The sequence below is a fragment of the Indicator indicator genome, chromosome 27 (genome assembly GCF_027791375.1).
Source record: "Indicator indicator isolate 239-I01 chromosome 27, UM_Iind_1.1, whole genome shotgun sequence".
Taxonomy (NCBI): domain Eukaryota; kingdom Metazoa; phylum Chordata; class Aves; order Piciformes; family Indicatoridae; genus Indicator; species Indicator indicator.
This window is the reverse complement of record NC_072036.1, coordinates 2,584,151-2,610,129: the sequence shown is the minus strand read 5'-3', so window position 1 is coordinate 2,610,129 and position 25,979 is coordinate 2,584,151. Positions and strand designations below refer to the sequence as shown.

General features: G+C 47.4%; 1 protein-coding gene across 7 annotated transcripts in view; it reads left to right on the top strand.

Annotated features, from left to right (window-relative positions):
• Positions 1 to 25,979, top strand: part of MED23 (mediator complex subunit 23) — a 56,410-nt gene that overhangs the window by 4,513 nt on the left and 25,918 nt on the right. For 4 of the 7 annotated variants that reach the window (XM_054393074.1, XM_054393079.1, XM_054393077.1 and 1 more), the window contains exons 6-13: positions 643 to 741; positions 1,364 to 1,465; positions 2,428 to 2,497; positions 4,350 to 4,462; positions 7,235 to 7,330; positions 21,164 to 21,364; positions 23,649 to 23,792; positions 25,557 to 25,702. In XM_054393074.1, the coding sequence (XP_054249049.1) occupies positions 643 to 741; positions 1,364 to 1,465; positions 2,428 to 2,497; positions 4,350 to 4,462; positions 7,235 to 7,330; positions 21,164 to 21,364; positions 23,649 to 23,792; positions 25,557 to 25,702 (971 nt within the window). Of the gene's footprint in view, positions 1 to 642; positions 742 to 1,363; positions 1,466 to 2,427; positions 2,498 to 4,349; positions 4,463 to 7,234; positions 7,331 to 7,941; positions 7,960 to 21,163; positions 21,365 to 23,648; positions 23,793 to 25,556; positions 25,703 to 25,979 lie in introns of all 7 variants that reach the window. The other 3 variants (XM_054393073.1, XM_054393076.1, XM_054393078.1) reach the window with 3 other exon arrangements.

The following is a 25,979-nucleotide window of genomic DNA, read 5'->3' as shown; positions in this document are numbered from 1 at the left end:
CATGGCCATCAAACCATCACCCCAAGTGCCATGGCCACACATTGCTGGAACACCTCCAGGGATGAGGACTCCACCACCTCCCTGGGCAGCCTATTCCAATCCTTGACCACTCTTGCAGCAAAGAAATGTTTCCTCATCTCCAATCTAACCCTTCCCAGGCACAATTTCAGGCCATTTCCTCTCCTTCTATCACCTGGCACTAGGGAGCAGAGCCCAACCCCCACCTCACTGCAACCTCCTTTCAGGGAGCTGTAGAGAGCAATGAGGTCTCCCCTCAGCCTCCTCCAGACTAAACACCCCCAGCTCCCTCATCTGCTCCTCCCCAGCCCTGTTCTCCAGACCCTTCCCCAGCTTTGTTGCCCTTCTCTGGCCCTGCTCCAGCCCTCAATGTCCTTCTTGCAGTGAGTGGCCTCAAAACTGAACTCGGTACCCAAAGTGTGGACACACCAGTGCCCAGTATGAGGTCACCATCAGTACCCTGCTGCTGCTGGCCACACCAGTGCTGGTGCAAGCCAAGGTGTCCTTGGTGGTCAGTGTCTCAGCAGCAGGCTGTCTGCTGGCACTGAGCCACAAGCAGCTCATCAGTGTGTGCAGTGCAGGCTGGCTGGGCTCAGCAGCTCTGAGCTCTCTGCTTTCTTGCAGGGTGTGCGTGACCTACTGAAAGTGATCCTGGAGAAAATCCTAACCATCCCCAACACTGTGAGCTCAGCTGTGGTGCAGCAGCTTTTGGCAGCAAGAGAGGTAACTGGATTCTGTGTCTTGTCACTAGACGGGAAGGTAGACCTCAGTCTTTGGTTAGTGGTGAGTTTTGAGTAGCTGGGATGGCTGACTTGGGAAAGGCACTGCAGTTCAGCAGCAAATACTTACTCTTTGTCCTCTAATTCTTTCCTGTGATTGCATTTTATACAGATAACAAAGAGCTTTTGGGTGATGTTGTAGATAATCCCTAAGAGGAGAGTCAGGCTCAGGGTTTGAGTTGGGTAATGCCCAATGCATGGAATGTAAGAGAGATGAATGTCTGAGTGAATAAAACCAGGGACTGTTTTCCATGCTTCATAGGAACAGCCAGAGCTGTGGTTCTACTTAGCTTTAAACAATCTAATTTACACTTGTGCAATTAAAAATGGGGTTTAAACTACTATAGCACTGTCAGGATACAGCTTCAATACTACTCTTGGTGACCCTGCTCTGGGTTGGACTAGATGATCTTTCAAGGTCCTTTCCAATCCCTCGTGTTCTGTGATTCAGAAAATGTTTTTGATTCTTACGCCTGTTTCCATAGGCTGCCTCAGACTAGTAGACAGACTGCACCTTTGTTCACCTTATCCAAAGCCTCTTACACTGCTGTGTTTTTTATTTCTAGGTAGTAGCCTACATTTTGGAAAGGAATGCATGCTTGCTACCTGCCTACTTTGCAGTTACAGAAATCAGAAAGCTGTACCCTGAAGGAAAGCTTCCCCACTGGGTAATGATATCATCAAATCATACAGCTGGAGTTCTGTTCCACACCAAACAAAATGACTTGGGTTCTGTAAAACAAGGTTCTTTAAATGAAGATGTAAAGTCTTGTGTTCAGCAGCACTCTGTGTTTAGGCAGGGAAATTAAAAGCCAGGCTTGGCTGCAATAGCAGCTTCCTTGCTCTTGCATGCAACTAATGACAGAGTTTGGAGCTGCTGCTGCTGCCTTATGTCCCAAGCTCTTGAAGCACTGAGCTGGTTTTGTTGCTTACACATGGAAATGCAGGTCATGCTTGCCTGCCAGGTTCCATGGCTTCAGGATAAGAACAACCACTCTAAGTGGCTCACCCGTGGTTTCTTCTTATTTAAACTCAGTTATGCAAAAACATTTGAGGCTCTGGTGCAGTGCAAGTAGTTGTTGCTTCCAAAGAGAATGTCCTGTTGATCCAGTTGTTTTGTTTTGTATTCTGTTGTAATTCTGGGTGTCAGGGAAAGGATCAAGTCCTGATCCCCTGGAATCAATGGCAGAACTGTTACTGACCTCTTTTGAGCTCAGATGCAGAGGCAAAGAGAATTGTTGTAAGTCTAGTTCAGAGGCATCCCTGCACATGGCAGTAGATGAGGTCCTTCCAACCTAAGCCATTCTGTGATTTCCTAAATAGAAATCTTAAAGTTTGCCTCACATCCTCTTACCAAGTGGTGTGCACTGAGGTAACAGAGCATGCCTAGGAGAAAGAGGTACCTAAACTCAAGTGCTGACTCAGAAGGGTGCTTCCTGCCTCTTCTTTCTAAGGCCCCATTTTCCCTTTTGCTGCCTTTTCTGTCCCATTGGGATATGTAGGAAGGTAGTTATTTTAGTACATCCCTCTATAGCTTACTCAAATGTATCAAGTATTTTAAAGCCTTAAATATTCCTTCTCAGTGTCTGGAATTTAAACTTCTCTTTTTTTTCCTACTCTTCTCCCCCAGTTGCTAGGGAATTTAGTGTCGGATTTTGTGGATACCTTCAGACCTACAGCCAGAATCAATTCCATTTGTGGTAAGAGAGTGACTTCATGAATGACTTCAAAATCATTTCTTGTCAACTGTTTTTTGTTTCCTGTATTCACCTAAACAAAATGATTCAGCCTTTATCCTTCATGTGGTATCTTGACTTTTGTCACTTTGTTTTCAGGCTTTGCCTCTCTTCAGTTTTTGGGGAAAATTTGTACTGACTGGATCCAAATAATTTTTTTACTACAAGCTGGTAGTGTGAGTCTGCTACTTAATTACAAGGACATACAGTTGATGATAAGAAAATCATCTTTCCTATGCTCAAGGATTTTGAGTTGGTATCTTAGTCATGGAGTCTCTTCTGACTTCAGTTGCCAGTGGAGCTTTTATAGCTGCTCTGCTTTGTCACCATTGTTGCAGGCTTCTCAGTAAAGGTTTCCTGGCTCTCCTGTGCCAGAAAAACTCCCCTTGGGCTATTGCTAGAAATACAAAGATTAAAGTGCAGCTGGGTGAATTCTGGTACCTTGCATTTTTCTTCCAAACTACTCAAATACCTTCTGTTTGCTTTGAGAATTAAGTAGCTCAGTGACAGCTGCATTGTTTATTGCAGCTGAGCTTCTTCAGTGCAGAGATGAATGTCAGGTCACCTGTAGTGCCCCACATGGGCTTCACCCACGTGGGCTTCAGATGTAGTTACTCTGCTGCTGAAACTGTGACAGCTTTTGAGCTGGGCTTGCAGGAATCACACAGATTTAGACAAGTCTAGTGTGTGTAAATCACCTGCATGTGTATGGTTGAAGAGAAGGGAATCCTTCCTTCTTGCTTTATCTAACAGCAGGGTTATGGCCAGCCTGGTCACTAGAAGCCTGGAATTTGACAGTGAGATTTAGGTGGAAGTTAAGGCACCTCCATTTCAATGATGATACACAGGCTCAGCTCAGATGCATGTGCCTAAGCAACTGACTCAATCCCAGGTGTCTATAAGCTGCACTGACTTCAAAAGTCTAAATGTACTCCACTAAAAGGATCTCCCTTGGCTGCAGCTGGAGTGCAGGTGCTTGCATTTGTCAGGTTTACTGAACAGAATCCAGCCCACAGGGAGCCCTGCAGGGTGAGTGAAGGAAACTGGAAGCCTGGGTTAGGTACTTAGAGTAGCATTTTGTTTGGAGAAAGGGGCAGTGTACCAGAAATGAAATCCCTAGCTCAAGCAATGTCAGTGGAACAGTCTTCTGGTAACCTAAAAGAGCACTTTTGGATGAATATTGGCAAATACTTCTTATTTTGGGGGTACTCAGTCTGAAGAAAAGGGAATCTTACTCTTTAGATACATGAGAGTTGGGGCTGTTCAATCTGGAGAAGAGAAGGCTCTGGGGAGACCTTAGAGCAGCCTGCCAGTGCCTAAAGAGGCTCCAGGAGAGCTGGGGAGGGACTTTGGACAAGGGCTGGGGAGTGCCAGGCTGAGGGACAATGGCTTTGAGCTGGAAGAAGGGAGATTGAGACTGGAGATGAGGAAGAAATTGTTGAGAGTGAGGGTGGGGAGACACTGGAACAGGTTGTGCAGAGAAGTTGTAGACACCTCCTCCTTGGAGGTGTTCAAGGCCAGGCTGGATGAGGCCTTGAGCAAGCTGGGCTGGTGGGAGGTGTCCCTGCCCATGGCAGGGGGTTGGAACTGGATGAGCTTGAAGGTCTCTTCCAACCCAAGCTGAACCATTCTAGGATTCATGAGTTGAAAAGGAGTTAGTAAAATACCATCAGCCTGAAGCAATCCTGTTGTAGAAAGCTGTAAGCACTGAGAGCTGCAGGGGGGTGTAGGAGTGGCTGGGGCCAGTTTGAATGTGAGGCTGATGAGCTGTGGGGGCAGTTTCACTGGTTCAGGCTTTATGTTTCGTTGCATGTAGGTCGCTGCAGCCTTCTCCCCGTGGTAAACAACTCCGGGGCCATGTGTAACTCCTGGAAGCTGGATCCCACAACCCTTCGCTTCCCTCTGAAAGGTCTCTTACCATATGATAAGGTAGGTGCCAAAGCTTCTTCCATAAGCACAGAGCTTTTGTGCCACTGGGGTGGGGGCAAACCGTGGCAGCTGGGAATGTCTGATTGTTCCAGCCAGGCCAACTCTCCAGATGTTTGCACTGTGTTATGTATTGCATTATTTCAAAGTGTACGTGGAGGAGCTTTAAGGTAGTGTGTGGTGTAATGTAAGTGAGAAGAAGTGTGACCAGCAGGATGAGGGAGGGAATTCTGCCCCTCTGCTCTCTCTGCTCAGACCTCACCTGCAGCACTGCCTCCAGTTCTGGGACCCCCAGCACAAAAAGGACCTGGAGCTGCTGGATGATCACAAAGATGATCAGAGTCGTGGAGCTTCTATGGGGACAGGCTGAGAGAGTTGAGGTTTTTTAGCCTGGAGAAGAGAAGGCTCCAGGGAGACCTCAGAGCAGCCTTCCAGTACCTGAAGGGGCTCCAGGAGAGCTGGGGAGGGACTTTTGATAAGGCTGGGAGTGACAGGACAAGGGACAATGGCTTTGAGCTGGGAGAGGGGAGATTGAGACTGGAGATGAGGAAGAGATTCTTGAGAGTGAGGAGGGGAGACACTGGAACAGGTTGCCCAGGGAGGTTTTGGCTGCCTCCTGCCTGGAGGTGTTCAAGGCCAGGCTGGATGAGGCCTTGAGCAAGCTGGGCTGGTGGGAGGTGTCCCTGCCCATGGCAGGGGGTTGGAGCTGGGTGTTCTTGAAGGTCCCTTCCAGCCCAAACCATTCTGTGAATAGTGAGCAGTGCTGCCCAGAGTGCTGAAGAGCAGGAGCTGTTTAATGTGCTTTGTGGGGGTGTAAGAGAGGGTCAGTGAGAGCAGAGTATTGATTGGATAATTAGCTTAGCAGTGGGGAGGTGGAAGAGAATGGGAAGGTGATTCCTTGTGTTCTGTGCTCTTTGTTATTCCATAAGAGAGTTAATTTTACAATTCCAATTGAAATGAGAGTTGGTTTGTTTAAACCCCAGACTGTGAGTGTGAAATCCTGGTGTGCTGACAGAGTTTATAAAAGAGCAGGACAGAAATCCACCTTGTTCAGTATCCCACTCCCCATATCCCAGGTGTCTCATTCCTCATATCCCAGTATCTCAGGATAGTCTGGCCACTGCCATACCTGTTGTGTTCAAACTCTACAGCTCTTGGCTGTTTCCTCAGGCAGATCTGGACTCTCTACATTTAGTAAACTTTTCCCAATATTTGTTCAGTCTCCTCTTGAGCCTCTCAGATCCCTTTGACAAGGAGTTCCACGCTTCACCTGGCACTGAGGAATCAGCTCCTTCTGTTTGTTTGGAAGCTGGCTTTAGATAATGTTTTGCTTTAAAGTGGTTCAGCTGTTGGAAGATACAGGGAGCAGTTCCTCCAGACCTGATGCTGCTGTGACTTTTATGCAGCTTGGGTCATGTGCTTCACTTGTCTTTTCCTTTGAGACTGTTCCCAAAGGCCTGCGGGGACAGGACCAGGGACAGTGGCTTCAAAGTAGAGCAGAGCAGATTGGGATTGGATGTGAAGAACAAGTTCTACACCATGAGGGTGGTGGAACACTGGAACAGGTTGCCCAGGGAGGTGGTTGGGGCCCCATCCCTGGAGGTATTCAAGGTGAGGCTGGACAGGGCTCTGGGCAACCTGATCTAGTGGAGGATGTCCCTGCAGGGAGGTTGGACTAGAGGACCTTTGGAGATCCAACCCAAACCAATCTATGGTTCTGTGCTTCTCTGATTTCAAGACTCCCAACCTTTTATTGGATGAGGTTTGTTACTCTGCTTGGTCCCTATAAAATCTGTCACTTTGTAAGAGCTGTGATTATTTCCTCCTTTCTCTTGGATAGCAGAGAGGAGAAAGATTTGCTAGATGATACATATCTATAAAATCCAACATTCATTCTTGCACTGACCCTGGGCGAAGGGGAACCTCATGAGGTTCAACAAGAGTAAGTGTAGAATCCTGCAGCTGGGGAGGAACAGCCCCCTGCACCAGTACAGATTAGGGGATGACCTGTTGGAAAGCAGTTCTGAGGAGGAGGACCTTGGAGTGCTGGTGGACAAGAAATTATGCAAGGGGCAGCAATGTGTCCTTCTGGCCAAGAAGGCCAAAGGCCTCCTGGGGTGCATTAAGAACAGTGTGGCCAGCAGGTCAAGGGAGGTTCTCCTTCCCCTCTACTCTGCTCCAGACCACATCTGGAGTATTGTGTCCAGTTCTGGGCTCCCTGCTTCAAGAGGGACAGGGATCTGCTGGAGAGAGTCCAAGAGAGGCTACAAGGATGAAAGAACTGGAACATCTGTATGGCTGAGAGCCCTGGGGCTGGTTAGCCTGGAGAAGAGAAGGCTGAGAGAGGATCTGATCAATGGTTACAAATATCTGAGGGGTGGGGCATAAGAAGGGGCCAGGCTCTGCTCAGTAGTATCCTGGGATAGGACAAGGGCCAATGGACACAAACTGGAACCCAGGAGGTTCCACTTCAACATGGGGAGAAACTTCTTTGGTGTGAGGGTGCTGGAGCCCTGGAGCAGGCTGTCCAGAGAGGTTGTGGAGTCTCCTTCTCTGGAGACTTTCCAGCCCCACCTGGGTGCATTCCTGTGCAGACTGCCCTGGGTGACCCTGCTCTGGCAGGGGGTTGGACTGGGTGATCTCTGGAGGTCCCTTCCAAGCCCTCCCATGCTGTGATTCTATGATTCATTCTCACACTCCCTCAGTTACACTCAGTATGAAGCAATCTTGAGCCAAGAGCTGTCTGTTTGTGATTGTTTTGTTTTTTTCCCCAAGGATCTGTTTGAGCCCCAGACTGCTCTGTTGAGATATGTGCTGGAACAGCCCTATTCCAGGGACATGGTCTGCAATATGCTAGGGCTGAACAAGCAGGTACTGTACTGCACTGTGGTGTGTGATTTAATTCTGCATAGAATCTGCACTATTCTTTTTTCTCTTTTCTTTGCTATAGCTAACTAAGCAAAACAGTTTAGGTCCAAAGAGTGAATTTTTTTAAATTTGATTTCTTTTTATTTTCTTCTTTTTTTTTTTTTTCCAGTTTTTGTTTTTTCCTGAGATCATGTTAGGTTAATTGGACACTGTTGTTCCTACCATTTGTATATTGCTTTACCAATGTTAAATTGAAAAGTAGAGATTTAAAAAGTGATTTTTTTTTTTTTTGCATTGCTTTTTTTTCCTATAAGGCCAGCCTCAAGTACACCTTTGACAGACAGTAGGAGACTGCTAGCTCCAACAGTACAAGGGGTTGTTGTTCCTTAGTGTGTAGAGCACTGTTGTACTCTGTTTTCTTGGCATGTTGTAGCAGTGAAAAGCTGGAGTTGGGTTTGTTACAGTTTGTTCTTTTTCTCCCTTAGGGTGGGAGGGCTTAGTCTGACTTGGGGATCCTTGAGGCTGGCCTCATAGTCACTGTTTTGTCTTTTCTTTTTTTCTTCCTTTATTTTTGTTCTGTCCTGTCTTGTCCTGCCCATCCTCCAATGCTCTAGACCTTGAACATTGCTCAGGTATGTTCACAACCTTACTGTTGTATTGTGACTAACGATACGCTGGCCGCTTCGTAGCCACTGATTCCAGTTAGAGAATCCATGTACAGTCAGGGCTTGAAATTGGCAGGACATCAGGCAAGGGCAAATTCTCACTGCAAATCTCTAGAGATGTGAGAGATGTAGCATAAAGCTGACAGTCGTGGTCCTTTGGTCCTAAAATTGTCCTTGGAATGATGGCTACCAGTTCCCTTCATAAGAACTTCCACTTTGTTTGCTGGAGAGATTCTGAACTCAAAAACGTCTTTCCTTGTGCAGGTGGGAAAACATCCACTGCTCTTGATTGTAAGATTACAAAGCTGTAAATACATCACTCTTTAAAAAGAAGAGCTCTTTAAAAAGAAAAAAAGACTTCTTTAAAAAGAAAAAAAGAAAGAAAAAAACAAAACAAAACAAAACAAAAAAAAACAAGCCAAAAGGTTTTCCTAGTGGGATTTTCTTATGCTCCAAACTTCCCCCCCAGGCAATGATAATATCCTCCAAGCTAGGGGAAAGAAAGGTAATGCAGAAATGTCTTCTGAAAAGTAGCTACTTTTCCTCTGAGCAAATCAACCAAGGGTACTTCTTGAAATTTGCCACGAGAGCTGTTCCCCTTCCAGCTGATCCCTTCTTCCAGTCAGCAGCTTGCCAGCTGCTTTCCAAAGCTGCTATTGAAGATGTACGAATGAGCCTTGCTGTTTGCAATACTATAGTGAAGGTTGTGGCAGTGCTCCCATGTAAGAAACTTCTGCCAGGTTTGTAACTTGACTGTAAAATTTTCCTGATCCTGAAGCCTTGTGTGTACTTCCCACTGTGTGGTGGGTTGAAATTACTCCCCAACTAATTTGGAGAAAATTACCCCCCCAGATAAAATTGCCAGACCAGCTCACATGGAAGCAAATGAAGCTCTATTTACAAGCACAACTACAATCTAGAAAGATGAAATGCAATGAATTTGTACCAAATATACAATATCTACATGGATTTACAATTTATAAGCAACACAAGAACCCCCCTGGACAAAAGCAGGGGGCTACCAATAGCTTTCTCCTCTCTGCCCCCTTTCCCTCTGTACAAGGGACAAGAGGAGAGCAGAGAGCAGCTGTTAGTTACTTAGCCACAACAAGAACACAGCCAAGCAACAGCCACCAGCTGGGATCAGATACAGCAGAGAGAGAGCAGAATAGTTTATCCAACTAACTTTATGTTAGTTCTCAGACCAAAGGGATTATTTAGACCTTATCATTATTTTCCCTTTACAGTACAGTGGTAATTTATTTACATTCTACCACTTTCTACTCAAGATCTATGGAAAATTTCCCAGGCATCAGCCTAAAAGTGCCTCACACTGGAAGTGAAATACACCAGTGCTCTTCCTGCCCTGGGACACTGCTTTTCAACATCCTGGCCAAGAGTACTCTTGTAGAGGACAGTCTCAAAGGTATCTGAGACCTAAAGCAGCTGAAATGGTAAACCTGGGCAACAGGCTGCTAGCTTTAGTGGGGGAATGAGTACAGTTTGTATTCTGTGCCTCTTCCTCAGTTTATAAAGGCCTTGGGCAACCAAGTCTAGTTGAGAGGTGTCCCTGCCTGTGGCAGGGGGGTTGGAGTAGATACCTCTGAGGTCCCTTCCAACCTAAGCCATGCTGTGATTCTATAAATCAGACTATTGCTCTGTGCATCTTGTAACTGCTAAACAGTACAAGAGTATAAGAGAACAGTAGTACAAGAGTGTCCTCTTGTACTTCCTGTACAAGGGGGTTGGAACTAGATGACTTTTGACATCCCCTCCAACCCAAACTTAGATCTATGACCTAGGCAAAAAATGTATTTACTGAACCCAGTTTGTTCTTTCAAGTATGTGCCTTCAGGTCAAAAAACATTGATGTTAAAAATGCTGGGTTTAACTCCCTACTTTTTGACCTCTGAAAAGAAATCAATTTAAGAATTTAATTTCAACAATTTAAATCAATTTAATCAGTTCAAATAAATTTATTTTAGTTAATTTAAATCAATTTCATTTCATCAATTTAAATCACTTTAACTTCTCCCTGGAGCCTTCTCTTCTCCAGGCTAACGTAATCTGTTAAAGTGTAGAAATGAGACTAGGCCAGGCTCAACAAGGCTCTGAGCAACCTGCCCTGGTGGAGGATGACCCTGCTGGCTGCAGAGGGGTTGGACTGACTGACTTTTGGAGGTCCCTTCCAGCCAGGCCATGCTATGATTCTATGAATTTCATCAATTTAAATCAATTGAATTTCATCAATTTAAATCAATTGAATTTCATCAGTTAAGAGAACTGAAGTGAAAGAATGAAATATATTGAGCTATGCTTCTTTAAAAATTGCCTACAAGTATAGAAATCCCTCCACAAAGTTTCAACCTGGCATGAATTTTGATGGCCAAGGAACAAGCTTGAAGGTTGTTGCTTACAAAGGAAATGCTGACAGAACTATAGCTGTGCTCCAACAGCTCCACCAGCAGGAAAATGTTTGGGCTGCTGAAAATCTGAGAGTTAAAAATCCCCATCTAGGCTAGGGTGGTGTAGTGGTGTTGAAGAGGGAAGAAGGGTCCAGTCCAGCATTAGGATGTTCTGTTTAAAACTGTAGCAGACATGCTTCTAGGTTCAAATGACCTGGATATTAGAGTGGGGATTTGTTAATGGAGCCACCAATACTGAATGAAACAGCAGCATGCTGGGCAGAAGCTGTGTAACTATTGATGCTTTCCGTAGAAGTGGCTGATGATTGTTCATTTTATTACTAGAGCTGCAGAGGTGAATTGTCACTAGAACAGCAGACACTTACAAACACAAACAGTGCCAGGATGGACAGCCAGAAACACCTCAAAGCAATGACTGTTATTGATTTCTGATCAGGAATCATATCCTGGGCTGCATCAGGAGAAGTGTGGCCAGCAGGGCCAGGGAGGGGATTCTCCCCCTCTGCTCCACTCTGCTGAGACCACACCTGGAGCTCTGGGTCCAGTTCTGGAGCCTCTGTTCCAGGAAGGATCTGGAGGTGCTGGAAGGTGTCCAGAGAAGGGCCATGAGGATGAGCAGAGGGCTGGAGCTGCTCTGCTCTGGAGACAGCCTGAGAGAGTTGGGGTTGTGCAGGCTGGAGAGGAGAAGGCTCCAAGGAGACCTTCTTGTGGCCTTCCAGTATCTGAAAGGGGACTCTAAGAAAGCTGGGAGGGACTTCTGAGGGTGTCAGGGAGTGATAGGACCTGGGGGGAATGGAAAAATCCTAGAAATGAGTAGATTCAGATTGGATTTTAGGAAGAAATTCTTCCCCATGAGGGTGGTGAGAGACTGGCACAGGTTGCCCAGGGAGGTGATGGAAGCCTCATCCCTGGAGGTTTTTGCAGCCAGGCTGGATGTGGCTGTGAGCAACCTGCTGTAGTGTGAGGTGTCCCTGCCCATGGCAGGGGGGTTAGGACTGGATGAGCCTTGAGGTCCCTTCCAACCCTGACAATTCTGTGATTAATTATATCAAGATGCTTGTTTGCCCTGCCAACTATTAACACAGATCCAGTTGCAGGAGTGGATCGTTCATTTGATTCTTTTGGCACCACAGACTAGGTATGGTTCAGCCAATTTTGTCCTAGTTCTCCAATATTCTGGAAGAGGAACAAGGAAATATTCTATTTTAATCTTACCTAAGTAGGTTTTTGGAAGAAAACTGCTCACTCACTCAGGTCATCTCTGAGTTGTGTTAAAAAAAAAAAAAAAAAAAAAACAAACCAACAAAAGTAAAAGAATAGATAATTACCCAAATTCAGCTGCCTGGTGAATCATGCAAGGAGAAAAATGAAGGTCAGATTGGATGTGTTTAGAGATTCCAAATTCCTTTCAAGACTTAAGTTTTGCTGTGGGATTTTCTTGTGGGGTGAGGTTCCCTAATACTTTGATGGCTTTAAGTCCAGATGTGATAATGCAGATATTGTGGGTTGAGATGGCACCACCCAACCATTTGGAAGTTTACCCCAAGGAGTAAATTTATCACCACTTGCTCAGAATTTGGAAGTAAAATGAAATTATGTTTACAAATGTGGACTAAATATCAAAGGCAATAAACAGCCCTGTGAGGAGAGGCTGAGGGAGCTGGGGGTGTTTAGCCTGGAGAAGAGGAGGCTCAGGGGAGACCTCATTGCTGTCTACAACTACCTGAAGGGAGGTTGTAGCCAAGTGGGGGTTGGGCTCTTCTCCCAGGCAACAGTGACAGAAGGAGAGGACACAGTCTCAAGCTGTTCCAGGGGAAGTTCAGGCTGGAGGTGAGGAGAAAGTTCTTCCCAGAAAGAGTAACTGTCCATGGGATGTGCTGCCCAGGGAGGTGATGGAGTCACCATCCCTGGAGGTGTTCAAAAAAGGATTGGATGTGTCACGTGGAGCCAGGGTTTAGTTAGCCATGAGTGCTGGGTGATAGGTTGGACTTGATGATCTCTGAGGTCTTTTCCAACCTGGTTTATTCTATGAAAATACATTTACATATATTTAAGGTTCATACCTTAAATACAAACCCACACTCCCCTTACACAAACAGAGATCAGCCAGGCAGCAGGCAAGGTCACAGGCAAAACAGAGAAGCAAGAAGCAGTCAGAGGCAGCCCAGACAGAGAGAAAAACAAATTTGTGCTGCAAGATAAAAGAAATTCTGCAGTCCAGTGCAATGAGATAAATTTATCTGGCACTATTCTGCCCAGCCCCTGAAGGCTGCCCCAGCCCCTAGACTCAAATCCTCTGGAGGAACTCATTTACAATGCAGGCATTAGTCTTAACCTGTAACAGCACACTTCAAAACGCTCCTTCTGTTGGAGTCTGGGGATTTTTATTTTTGGCTGCTGTGCACTTGTGTGGGATGGTGCCTTCCCTTCTTTACCTGCTTGAGCTGGTCTGGAGGAAGGAGAGGTTTAACTTGGTGGTATGGTTTCTGGTTGGAGTCTGTGATCTTAAGGGTCTTTGCCAACCTAAATGATTCACAAGATCACAAAATTATCAGGGTTGAAAGGGACCTCAAGGCTCAGCCAGTTCCAACCCCCCTGCCATGGGCAGGGACACCTCACACCACAGCAGGTTGCTCACAGCCACATCCAACCTGGCTGCAAAAACCTCCAGGGATGAGGCTTCCATCACCTCCCTGGGCAACCTGTGCCAGTCTCTCACCACCCTCATGGGGAAGAACTTCTGCCTGATGTCTGATCTACCTCTCCCTTCCTCTAGCTTGGATCCATTCCCCCCAGTCCTGTCACTCCCTGACACCCTCAAAAGTCCCTCCCCAGCTTTCTTGTAGCCCCTTTCAGATACTGGAAGGCCACAAGAAGGTCACCTCAGATCCTCTCTTCTCCAGACTGCACAACCCCAACTCTCAGCCTATCCTCATAGGAGAGGAGCTCCAGCCCTCTGCTCATCCTCATGGCCCTTCTCTGGACATGATTCCATAATTTTATTTCAGTTTAGATTCCTCTGTTAGCTGGGATGATACTCCCAATACTTAATTATCTTTTAAACCATTAAAAAGTCCATTGAATGTAATTTAATCCTAGTTTAATTAAAAATTCAAGTGTGTAACAGTCTGAGGTTTGGTAAATGATCAGTGCTTCCAAGTGTCTTAATACTTTAATGCAAAATTAAGATCAAATTTAGGGATCTTCCAGCTGGTCCTTAAATGGAGCTTTGTTAGTGTCTGAGGGACAGGAAGTCACTTTGGACATTTGGATTTGTATCTTGACCTTCTCTGGTTGTCCAGATTTGCACAAAGAGGGAACCACAGTATCACAGAACATGAGAGGCTGGAAGGGACCTCCAGAGATGGTTGGGTCCAACCCCCCCTGCCAAAGCAGGAGCAGCTGGGGTGATCCTAGGGTTTGCAGAACTGCAGCCAGGACTCTAGCAGCCATGTAAAGAGTGAAAATCTTGGTGAAGCTTTGAGGGAGTTGTCAGGTGTCTTGTTTATGAAACATTACACAACCTTTAATTAGCAGCTGTTGTGCTGGTGAGTTTGCTCTCTGAGTGGTCACCTCTTAAGCCAGCAGTGGAGCTCTGCAGCTGTGAGTAGGAAGCCCGAACTGCCCAGGGGAAGGGGTAGCTCCAAAGCAGCACAGTTTGTGCAAGGTGTGCTTTCTTTCATGGCTGTCCATGCACTGTCTAAGCAGAGGCATTGAAGGACAGGAATGCCACCAGGCAGTACTCAGAAAGTTCCCTTCCTTACCTTTTTAGTTTTAAAATACTGCAGGCTGATGATGGGGACTTGCTGTCCAACCTGCCTACTGTCAGCATGGCACAGGGCCTAAAGCCAGGGCTGGTATCGTTTTTTGTCATGTTTCTCTGATTGCAAAATATTGAGAACACTGGAGAGCAGCTTCCTTGGTGCAGCTGACTCCGTGTTGTAAGGAGGAAAGCTTAGATTGCCCACCAGGCTTGGTAGGAACACTTTCAGGCATGATGGAAACAAGAAGCTTTAAGGTTTTGTGTTTTGGCAACATAGAGTTTGGAAACTGGAACAGGATGCCCAGGGAAGTTGTAGATGCCCAATGCTTGGAGGTGTTCAAGGCCAGGCTGGATGAGGCCTTGAGCAAGCTGGGGTAGTGGGAGGTGTCCCTGCCCATGGCAGGGGGTTGGTACTGGATGATCTTGAAGGTCCCTTCCAACCCACCCCACTCTAGGATTCTCTGAAAGTGGAAGCAAGAGGCTACAGTTGTGTCTTATGTTAACTACTTCAGGCATTTATCTTCTGCATTCTGAACTGGGCTTTAGGACACACCATTTGCAGTTGCAAGGGACTTTGCCTATGCAGTTTGCTCTTCTGAATCCATTTCTGAAGTGGAGACATTAAATATTTTTAAGCTAAATGTTCTTTGCTGAAAACATTAAAACCCCCCTGATAATAGCTTGCAGCTAGCCTTACTGACTTGAGAAAAGACTCTGCTTTTAGGGAACACTCTAATGCTACACCTGTCCCCTCACCCCCCAAAAAACCCCACCAAAACCAAACCACCCAAGAAAGCAAACAACCTTTAATCCACTCTAAAAAGTGCCACTAGTCCATCAAGAAGTTTCCCTGCCAGGTTGTCACAGGAGTGCTTTTTTCTCCCCTGTATTTCTTTCTGGTTTGGTACCAGTTGCAGTGAGATGATGTGAATCCTGCTCTGGGCAAAATGAAGACTATGGATTTATATAACACAGTTGCAGAATTGCAGAATGGTTTTGGTCCAACCATGAACCCAGCACTGCCAGGTCACCACTAGACCGTGTCCCTCAGCACTACATCTCTCTAATGGGTTTGAAACCCCTCCAGGGATGGGGATTCCACCACTGTACTGGGCAGCCTGGGCCAGGCCTTGACAGCCCTCAAGAGGAAGAAATTGTCCTATGGATACAGGCTGAGGGAGTTGGGGCTGTTCAGTCTGGAGAGGAAAAGGCTTTGAGGAGACCTTATTTGGCCTTCCAGTATCTGAAGGGGGCCTACAGGAAAGCTGCTGAGGGACTTTTCAGGCTGTTGGGTAGGGCTAGGACTAGGGGGAATGGAGCAAAACTAGAAGTGGGTAGGTTCAGATTGGATGTTAGGAAGTTCTTCCCCATGAGGGTGGTGAGACACTGGCACAGGTTGTCCAGGGAGGTGGTGGAAGCCTCATCCCTGGAGGTGTTTGCAGCCAGGCTGGATGTGGCTGTGAGCAACCTGCTGTAGTGTGAGGTGTCCCTGCCCATGGCAGGGGGGTTGGAACTGGATGAGCCTTGAGGTCCCTTCCAACCCTGACAGTTCTGTGATTCTATGTCCAACCTGAACCTCCTTTGGGGTAACCTGAGGACATTTCCTCTTTTCCTGTGACTTATTCCTTGGGAGAAGAAACCAACACCTACCTGGCTCCAACTCCTTCAGGTAGCTGGAGGCAGCCAGGTCTTCCCTCAGCCTCCTTTTCTCCAAGCTCAACAACCCCAGGTCCCTGCTGCTCCCCCCCAGCTCTGTTCTCCAGACCCTTCACCAGCCTGGCAAGTCCTGACTGATGTTCTACTAGGAAATCAGTGGGTTTGGATGCTAGAGTTCCCCATCTATGCTCCAAGCCATGGTCTGCATTGTGTTCTGTTTGGGTTTGTTTTGTTCAAGCCATGCCAAAACCTGAGTTCCTACTGATTCATGAAGGGAATCAGCCTTCACCTAGATTTTTCTTTCTTTCAGTATGTACTGAGATGTTCTTTCAACCACAAGCAACTAATCAAAGAAAGCCCCAATTCTGCCAATTCTCAGGCAATTTTGAGTGCTCCAAAGCTACAGATACCAAATGTGTGCACAAATGCACGTTTGCAGAAAATACAGTGGGAAAAAAAAAGCCAGAAAATGAAATTACAGCAGCTAGGATGTGAAGTACTGCTGTGTTTTAGGTTGAAAATCACTCTTAAAGCAATGAAAGTGTGATTTTTTTCAGAACAACAACAACAACAAAAAAAAAAAGGTGAATTTATTTGGTTTAATTCCCTGACTCCTAAACTTTCCCCAAGCTTCAAATTATTCAGAATAGTGCAAATGCCTACTGGAAATTCTGACTTTCTTTTTAACAGTAATATTTTCCTGTTGTATTCTTTGAATAACTTTTATTCTAAATTAATGTAGCCTAACATGTTTAGGCTTGTGGACATTAACCCAGTGCTTAGCAAACTATTAAATTTCAAGCCCTGTACGTGGTAGTTTTTGCATGCTGGATTACAAACTAGTCTGTAGTGTTGTCTGTTGCACCCTGCTCTGCTTCATAATGAGTTGCTCTGGGAGGGGGAAAAAAAAACCCCGAAGCACCAAAAGCTCACCAGTGTCCTCCCATTGGTGGTGCTAACCCTGCTCTGTAAAGCTGTCACCTGGGGGATCCCTGCCCTGGAGGAGAAGGGGAGACTGGGCTCAAAGCTTTCTGTTCCTTGAGAGGTTTGTGTGGAGCATGCTTTAAGAAAGCACTGCTGGAATTGTAGCTTCCTTGCAGCTTTTGAGCTGGTGGAGAGCATGCAGCAGGGGGTACTGTTTGCTGTATTTTGTCAACTTCTCCCATTCCTGCATTTTGTTTTGAATTGAAGAGAATCTCTTTGTTTTTTCTCATGGCAAAAGACTACCATGGATGAAGGTAGAGCAAGCGTCTCCTTTCAGCGCCTCTCTTCCCTTCTGTTATTTCCTCCTTTATGAATTCAAAGGGGTTTTGTAGGCTACCTGACTAGTAAGTCACAGAACTCATCTAAGGCATCCCTGAAATGTTTTACAAGTGTTTGGGCAAACTCCTTTGCCATACACTTTTGCCTCTAGAAAGGGATATTGCATTTTCATGGTTAGTGTTTGAGCAGCTCCTTTTCTTTTGTGTCATGGCAATAATAGTGTTGGCATTAAGGCTGCAATATATTACAGGCATCAGGTGTAGAAAAAAAAACAAAGCAAGCCATTGCTGAGTAGAGATTGTGAATAAAACAGAGCTCAGATTATGTCCAAAGTGTTAAATAATCAATCAATGGAATAAGTTCAATTCCACACAGATTTTGTCCAGATTAGTTGTCCTTTGAGTGCAACTCTACAAAAGCAAGGTCCTAAAAGGTTGTGGTATGATGGTGTTAAATTGAAGATGTAGGGTCTGAGTTCCAAAGCACTGGTAGGGGGCTTGCTTTACATACATCTGTACTACCAGATGTATCTAAATACATGTCACAGTAGATGAGAGGATAGCTCAGTAGATGAGAGAGTAGCTCAGCAGATGAGTGAGTAGCTGAGTAGAAGAGTGAGTAGCTGAGCAGAAGAATGAGCAGCTCAGCAAACGAGTGAGTAGCTGAGTAGAAGGGTGAGCAGCTCAGCAAACGAGTGAGTAGCTGAGTAGAAGGGTGAGTAGCTCAGCAAACGAGTGAGTAGCTGAGTAGAAGGGTGAGCAGCTCAGCAAACGAGTGAGTAGCTGAGTAGAAGAGTGAGTAGCTCAGCAAATGAGTGAGTAGCTGAGTAGAAGAGTGAGTAGCTCAGCAAATAAGTGAGTAGCTGAGTAGAAGGGTGAGCAGCTCAGCAAATGAGTAGCTGAGTAGAAGAGTGAGTAGCTCAGCAAACGAGTGAGTAGCTGAGTAGAAGGGTGAGCAGCTCAGCAAACGAGTGAGTAGCTGAGTAGAAGGGTGAGCAGCTCAGCAAATGAGTGAGTAGCTGAGTAGAAGGCTGAGCAGCTCAGCAAATGAGTGAGTAGCTGAGTAGAAGGGTGAGCAGCTCAGCAAATGAGTGAGTAGCTGAGTAGAAGGGTGAGCAGCTCAGCAAATGAGTAGCTGAGTAGAAGGCTGAGCAGCTCAGCAAATGAGTGAATAGCTGAGTAGAAGGGTGAGCAGCTCAGCAAATGAGTGAGTAGCTGAGCAGAAGGGTGAGCAGCTCAGCAAATGAGTGAGTAGCTGAGCAGGAGAGTGAGCAGCTCAGCAAACGAGTGAGTAGCTGAGTAGAAGGGTGAGCAGCTCAGCAAACGAGTGAGTAGCTGAGTAGAAGGGTGAGCAGCTCAGCAAATGAGTGAGTAGCTGAGCAGAAGGGTGAGCAGCTCAGCAAATGAGTGAGTAGCTGAGCAGGAGAGTGAGCAGCTCAGCAAACGAGTGAGTAGCTGAGTAGAAGGGTGAGTAGCTCAGCAAATGAGTGAGTAGCTGAGCAGAAGGGTGAGCAGCTCAGCAAATGAGTGAGTAGCTGAGCAGAAGAGTGAGCAGCTCAGCAAACGAGTGAGTAGCTGAGTAGAAGGGTGAGCAGCTCAGCAAACGAGTGAGTAGCTGAGTAGAAGGGTGAGCAGCTCAGCAAACGAGTGAGTAGCTGAGTAGAAGGGTGAGCAGCTCAGCAAACGAGTGAGTAGCTGAGTAGAAGGGTGAGCAGCTCAGCAAACGAGTGAGTAGCTGAGTAGAAGGGTGAGCAGCTCAGCAAACGAGTGAGTAGCTGAGTAGAAGGGTGAGCAGCTCAGCAAACGAGTGAGTAGCTGAGTAGAAGGGTGAGCAGCTCAGCAAACGAGTGAGTAGCTGAGTAGAAGGGTGAGCAGCTCAGCAAACGAGTGAGTAGCTGAGTAGAAGGGTGAGCAGCTCAGCAAAAGGTGAGTAGCTGAGTAGAAGGGTGAGCAGCTCAGCAAAAGGTGAGTAGCTGAGTAGAAGGGTGAGCAGCTCAGCAAAAGGTGAGTAGCTGAGTAGAAGGGTGAGGAGCTCAGCAAAAGGTGAGTAGCTGAGTAGAAGGGTGAGCAGCTCAGCAAACGAGTGAGTAGCTGAGTAGAAGGGTGAGCAGCTCAGCAAACGAGTGAGTAGCTGAGTAGAAGGGTGAGCATCTCAGCAAACGAGTGAGTAGCTGAGTAGAAGGGTGAGCAGCTCAGCAAACGAGTGAGTAGCTGAGTAGAAGGGTGAGCAGCTCAGCAAACGAGTGAGTAGCTGAGTAGAAGGGTGAGCAGCTCAGCAAACGAGTGAGTAGCTGAGTAGAAGGGTGAGCAGCTCAGCAAACGAGTGAGTAGCTGAGTAGAAGGGTGAGCAGCTCAGCAAACGAGTGAGTAGCTGAGTAGAAGGGTGAGCAGCTCAGCAAACGAGTGAGTAGCTGAGTAGAAGGGTGAGCAGCTCAGCAAACGAGTGAGTAGCTGAGTAGAAGGGTGAGCAGCTCAGCAAAAGGTGAGTAGCTGAGTAGAAGGGTGAGCAGCTCAGCAAAAGGTGAGTAGCTGAGTAGAAGGGTGAGCAGCTCAGCAAACGAGTGAGTAGCTGAGTAGAAGGGTGAGCAGCTCAGCAAATGAGTGAATAGCTGAGTAGAAGGGTGAGCAGCTCAGCAAAAGGTGAGTAGCTGAGTAGAAGGGTGAGCAGCTCAGCAAACGAGTGAGTAGCTGAGTAGAAGGGTGAGCAGCTCAGCAAAAGGTGAGTAGCTGAGTAGAAGGGTGAGCAGCTCAGCAAACGAGTGAGTAGCTGAGCAGAAGGGTGAGCAGCTCAGCAAAAGGTGAGTAGCTGAGTAGAAGGGTGAGCAGCTCAGCAAACGAGTGAGTAGCTGAGCAGAAGGGTGAGCAGCTCAGCAAAATGTGAGTAGCTGGGTAGAAGGGTGAGCAGCTCAGCAAACGAGTGAGTAGCTGAGTAGAAGGGTGAGCAGCTCAGCAAACGAGTGAGTAGCTGAGTAGAAGGGTGAGCAGCTCAGCAAAAGGTGAGTAGCTGAGTAGAAGGGTGAGCAGCTCAGCAAAAGGTGAGTAGCTGAGTAGAAGGGTGAGCAGCTCAGCAAAAGGTGAGTAGCTGAGTAGAAGGGTGAGCAGCTCAGCAAAAGGTGAGTAGCTGAGTAGAAGGGTGAGCAGCTCAGCAAAAGGTGAGTAGCTGAGTAGAAGGGTGAGCAGCTCAGCAAAAGGTGAGTAGCTCAATAGTGCATTCCTTACCTGACCAGTGTCTAGAAGTCATCATGCAGGTGTGGATTCTGAATTGCCTTTGCCCACAAAGCTCACAGTGCAGTTTGTGGCTAATGTCTGAAGAGCTCAGCACTATGAGCTGTGGTTTCTGTGCTAGTCACAGTGTGCAGAACAAACCACTTGGGTCAGATCAATTTTCAAAGCTTTTTTGATCTTGTCTTGTCCCAGGTGGTGCTGGGTGTTAACCAGATGCCAGTTCTCCTGCCAGGTGGTTCTGGGTGTTAACCAGGTGCCAGTTCTCATGCCAGGTGGTGCTGGGTGTTAACCAGATGGCAATTCTCTGCTGGTTGTAGGTGAGCCCAAAGCAGGAGTGAAACAGAGAAGTGTTGTTAGGGAGCCATACTGGGCTGTTTGCTCTGGGTTTGGTGGTGTAACTGGTGTGTCATTTTCTTTATGGTGCCCTCTGCTTTTGAAATGAACTGGAAGGAGAAAAGAAGGGGAAACCCCCCACAACTTCCCAGAAGAAGCCCCCATCAGTGTGTTGAAAGCAGGGACTTTGTTTTCCATTAGTGCAAGAGGAACATTCTGCATGAGTTGATTGAAAAGCACAAAGCAAGCCCCTGGGTGTGATTTGTGCCTTCATGACCTGTGGTTTGGAGCTGAGCAGGGAATGAGGAAGATGCTGATGCCTACAAGTCATTGTTGCCTGTAACATAGTGCAGCTTTAATACACTGGCTTATCCTTAACTTAAGTTCAGACTTCATTTCATGCTTCCCAGCCTTCTGTCCAAGTTCTGTACCATGACTGCAGCTGTAGAAGTTGTGAAGTTGATGGCAAAGCTTTTGGAATACTGTATCTGATCTCTGCCTTACAGCACAAGCAGCGCTGCCCTGTGCTGGAAGACCAGCTGGTGGATCTGGTGGTGTATGCCATGGAACGGTCTGAGACTGAAGAGAAGTTTGATGATGGTGGAACCAGTCAGCTTCTGTGGCAGCATCTCTCCAGCCAGCTCATTTTCTTTGTGCTCTTTCAGTTTGCAAGTTTTCCTCATATGGTCCTGTCCCTCCATCAAAAGGTAAATTGTTTGGGTCGCTCCCCTGGGGTGAAAGAGGTTTGAGAAACAAAACTCAACAGGTTTCAAAAGCCCCAAACAGAGCCCTGCAGGAAGTGCCTGATGTGTAGGAATTAAAGTTTGGATCACTGTGCTCTGTAGAAGTCAGGCAGGTTCTGCTGATGCTGTGAGGTAGGTCTGTTGCCAGTGCATTGGGTTACAGGAGGCTGTATTGTGGATTCAAACTGCTATTAACTAGCATGAGGAGATAAAAGTCCTGCAGCTGGGTGAGGCCAAACCCAGGCACAAATCCAGACTGGGTGCAGAGTGGGTTGAGAAAGAAGAAAAGAAAAAGACTTGGGGGTGTTGATTGATGAGAAGCTCCCCAGGAGCCAGCAGTGCCCTCCTGCAGCCCAGCAGGCAGCTGTGTGCTGGGCTGCAGCCAGAGGAGTGTGAGCAGCAGGGCAGGAGAGAGGATCCTGCCCCTTGGCTCTGCTCTGCTCAGACCTCACCTCCAATCCTGCCTCCAGGTCTGGTGTCCCCAGCAGGAGAAGGACACAGAGCTGCTGGAGAGAGTCCAGAGGAGGCCACAAAGATGATCCAAGGGCTGGAGCAGCTCTGCTGTGAGGCCAGGCTGAGGGAGCTGGGGTGTGCAGCCTGGAGAAGACTCAACTCCACAGGGTCTTTAAAACTGCCTTTCAATAGCTGAAGGGATCCTGCAGGAAGGCTGCAGCAGTACTTTTCCTGGGGTGTCTCAAGACAGGCCAAGGGGGAATGGTGTGAAGCTGAGGGAGAGCAGGATTAGACTGGAGCTGAGGAAGAATTCTTCAGTACAGGGGTGATGAGACTCTGGAAGAGGCTGCCCATGGTGGGGAGGTTGTGGATGCCTCCTCCCTGGTGGTGTTCGAGGCCAGGTTGGATGAGGCCTGGAGTAGCCAAGTCTAGTTGAGAGGTGTCCCTCCTAACCTGAGCTGTTCTCTGCTAAATTGCATCATCAGAAGTTCCAGTGGTGTGCTCCTGCACCCAGTTTGCAGCCAAGCTCCAGAGTGAATGCCCTGCTCAGCCTGTGAGCTAAAGAAATCTGCCCTGTCCATGGCTGGAGCAACTTGGGATTTGTCTAAGCAGTCAGAGCAGTCCTGTCAGAGACAGCCTGGGTACAGCACTGTTGGCAGTCACAGACCAAAGTTATTCTCCCTTCCTGACAATAACCCTTCAGTTGCACCTGCTGCACTTCCCAGCCTTTCCCTGCTGCTCAGTGCCTCTCTCAGTTCTAAGGGGCTGCTGCCAGCCTTCTGTAAGGACAGGAGGAGTTACAGAGAGTCAGCAGCATCCTGAACTCTTTGCTGAGAGAAAGTGTGGTATGGATGGTGGGGAAGGGTTCTTCTCTCCTCACTGTAGGTTTAGTCTGGCTCTTTACATACAGTTTCTAACATGCACTACACATTGCTCCATCTCCCTCTGTCCACACTTCCATGTGACATCACAATTTGCTGTGTATGTTTTTCGTGTTTTACTTGGGATGGATCCTGGTTCTCTGCTGTCTTTGGTATCCCTGAAATTAGTTTTACCAGGGTTGCATTCCTTCAGTTACCTTTAATGAGCCATTGAAACCACAGGCACCATACAACACAATCGAATCCCAGAGTGCCAGGCTGGAAGGGACCCCCAAGGGTCATCTGCTCCAACCTTTCTAGGTCACAGGAGAGTTGCAAGGAGCTGGCCCAGCAGCTTGGCAAGCTGAGTCTCCAAACTGCCCAGTGCAGAGGACTCCACTGCTCCCCTTAGGAGATGATTCCAGGGTCTGACTGTGCTCATGAGGAAATATTTTCTTCTTTTCAATTTTTAAAGCTCAAGCAAGCTAGAGAAGAGGAGAGGTAAGGAGTGGAGTAGTGGTTATTAGAAATTTGCTTTTACAGGTCAAGAAGTTAAGTAGCAATAAATCCAGATGGGTCCAGATGAATCAAGTCTAAGTTGTTCTAGGCCAGAGGCTTTCTTTAGAGATAGAGTTAACACAAACCCTGTGGCCTGCTGCTAGCCATGGCAGCACAGAGCTTCAGGGGGACAACTGAATTTCAAGACAGGTCCTCAAGAGCTAAATACAAATTTTAGGATGAACTGGTGTGGCCCTCCCAGAGTCTTGTTCCTGTGTTACAGCTGATGAGCTGTTTGCCATCTTGCTGAGAGCACAGCCTGCACTCCTGCAGAGGTCCTGCTGTGAAATTCCCAGCAACCTCTACTCTGGTAGTATTCCTTACAGTGATTCTACTTCTGCATGCAGTGGTTACCTGTTACTGAGTGTTGTTGACAGTTGGCAGGCCGTGGCCTCATCAAAGGGAGGGACCATCTGATGTGGGTGCTGCTGCAGTTCATCTCTGGCAGCATCCAGAAGAACGCCCTGGCTGACTTCCTCCCGGTTATGAAGCTGTTTGACCTCCTCTATCCTGAAAAAGAAGTAAGTCTGCTCTCTGAAATGACAAGTTTTCATTGAAAACTTCATATCCCAAAATTCTAGAATCAGAGCATCATAGAATGGTAGGGGCTGGGAGGGACCTGTGGAGGTTATGGAGACCATTCCTCTCATTCTCAAGTTCATACAGTCCCAGAATGGTTTGGGTTGGAAGGGACCTTCAAGATCATCCAGTTCCAACCCCCTGCCATGGGCAGGGACACCTCCCACCAGCCCAGCTTGCTCAAGGCCTCATCCAGCCTGGCCTTGAACACCTCCAGGAAGGGGCCATCCACTTTCAACAAGTGTAACTCTGAGCCCATCACACAGCCAGAAGGAACAGTCCTCACTCCTCCCCTGTTCTTTGCTGACAGAAGCAATTGTGAGCTCATGGAAAAAATTGTAGGAAAGAATTCCTATGAGTCAGAACTGACTTAAGAGGAGGACAGATTGCTGCTTGCTTATCAGTTTGCTACACCACATTTGTGCTAACATATCTACACACCCAGAATAGAAGGCGCTAAGATAAGACCAAGCAATCAGGGCCTCATGCTGACCATGCTGTCACAATGGAAGTTTAAGAACTTCCTCTAACCCTCCCCTCCCTCAAGATCCTTCATTCTAGAGGAATGAGATTTGGTTTGCTACCACAGAATGAATTTTAAGTAACCACTAATATAAAGCAACTTTAAGGTGTCTTGTTCAGTTCTTTGCACCTGGAAGTCTCTCTCTGTATTACTCTGTCACAGTCTAGAGGTACCAATAAAGCTCCACATTCCTCCTAAAAAATACACTCAGTGCTTCAACAACCTCCTCAAAACCTCAGTCAAGGAATAGAGGACTTAACAGCAGCCTTTCTGGCCCCTGGAAAACACTGCACAAATGTGGGTACTGGAAAAATATAGCTAGGAAACCCTGAGAGTGTTCATTTGATGATGAAATGGGCAGCAGGAGCTCCAGAGCCCAGCAGGCAGCTGTGTGCTGAGCTGCATCCAGAGCAGGGAGGGGATTCTGCCCCTCTGCTCTGCTCTGCTCTGCTCAGACCCCACCTGCAGCACTGCCTCAAGTTCTGGGGCACCCAGCAGAAGAAGGACCTGGAGCTGCTGGAGAGGGTCCAGAGGAGACCACAAATACGATCAGAGAGGTGGAGAACCTCCCCTGTGGGGACAGGCTGGGAGAGTTGGGGCTGTTCAGCCTGGAGAAGAGAAGGCTCCAGGGAGACCTTAGAGCAACCTTCCAGTACCTGAAGGGGCTCCAGGAGAACTGGGGAGGGACTTTTGACAAGGGCTGGGAGTGCCAGGATGAGGGACAATGGCTTTGAGCTGGGAGAATGGAGACTCAGACTGGAGATGAGAAGGAAATTCTTGAGAGTGAGGGTGGTGAGACACTGGCACAGGTTGCCCAGGGAGGCTGTGGCTGCCTCCTCCCTGGAGGTGTTCAAGGCCAGGCTGGATGAGGCCTTGAGCCACCTGGACTGGTGGGAGGTGTCTCTGCCCATGGCAGGGGGGTTGAAACTTGATGATCTTTAAGGTCCCTTCCAACCGAAGCCATCCTATGCCTCTCTGATTATTTGCTTGGTTTGTTTTTTTCAGAATAGTTCCTGAGGTCCAGGTCTCCTCAGAGCTCTTGCTATCAAATTGCAGGCACAGCTAAGGCCAGAGTCTGTCCTTTAAAAATGTTGCTGAAGGTGTTGCAAGTCAGAAAAAGAGAACCTGGACCTTGTGAACCTCTGAGCTGTTTTTCTGTGACACTGCTGTGTTGTTCCCCCAGTGCATCCCTGTGCCTGACATTAACAAGCCCCAGTCAACCCACGCCTTTGCCATGACCTGCATCTGGATCCACCTGAACCGCAAGGCCCACAGTGACAACTCCAAGCTGCAGATTCCCATTCCTCATTCTCTGAAACTCCACCATGAGTGAGTTGGGAGCCTTTGGTTATGGTTTTCATTTGCCTGTAGACAGGCAAAGAGGGTGCCCCAGGCTTGTATTCAGGATGTATGGTGTGAGGGTTACCAGAGGAATGAAGCAGGGCTAAGAAAGAGCTCAAAGTCACAAACTGCTGTTGCCACACAGCTAGCAGCTCTGACACAGCTGAGATGAAAGTCTTTAGAGGGGATTCTTGTCCTGAGGGGTTTCTCTGACACAGGGAAGTCAGAACAGGGTGAAACTGGGGCATAAGATGTAGCTGTTTTG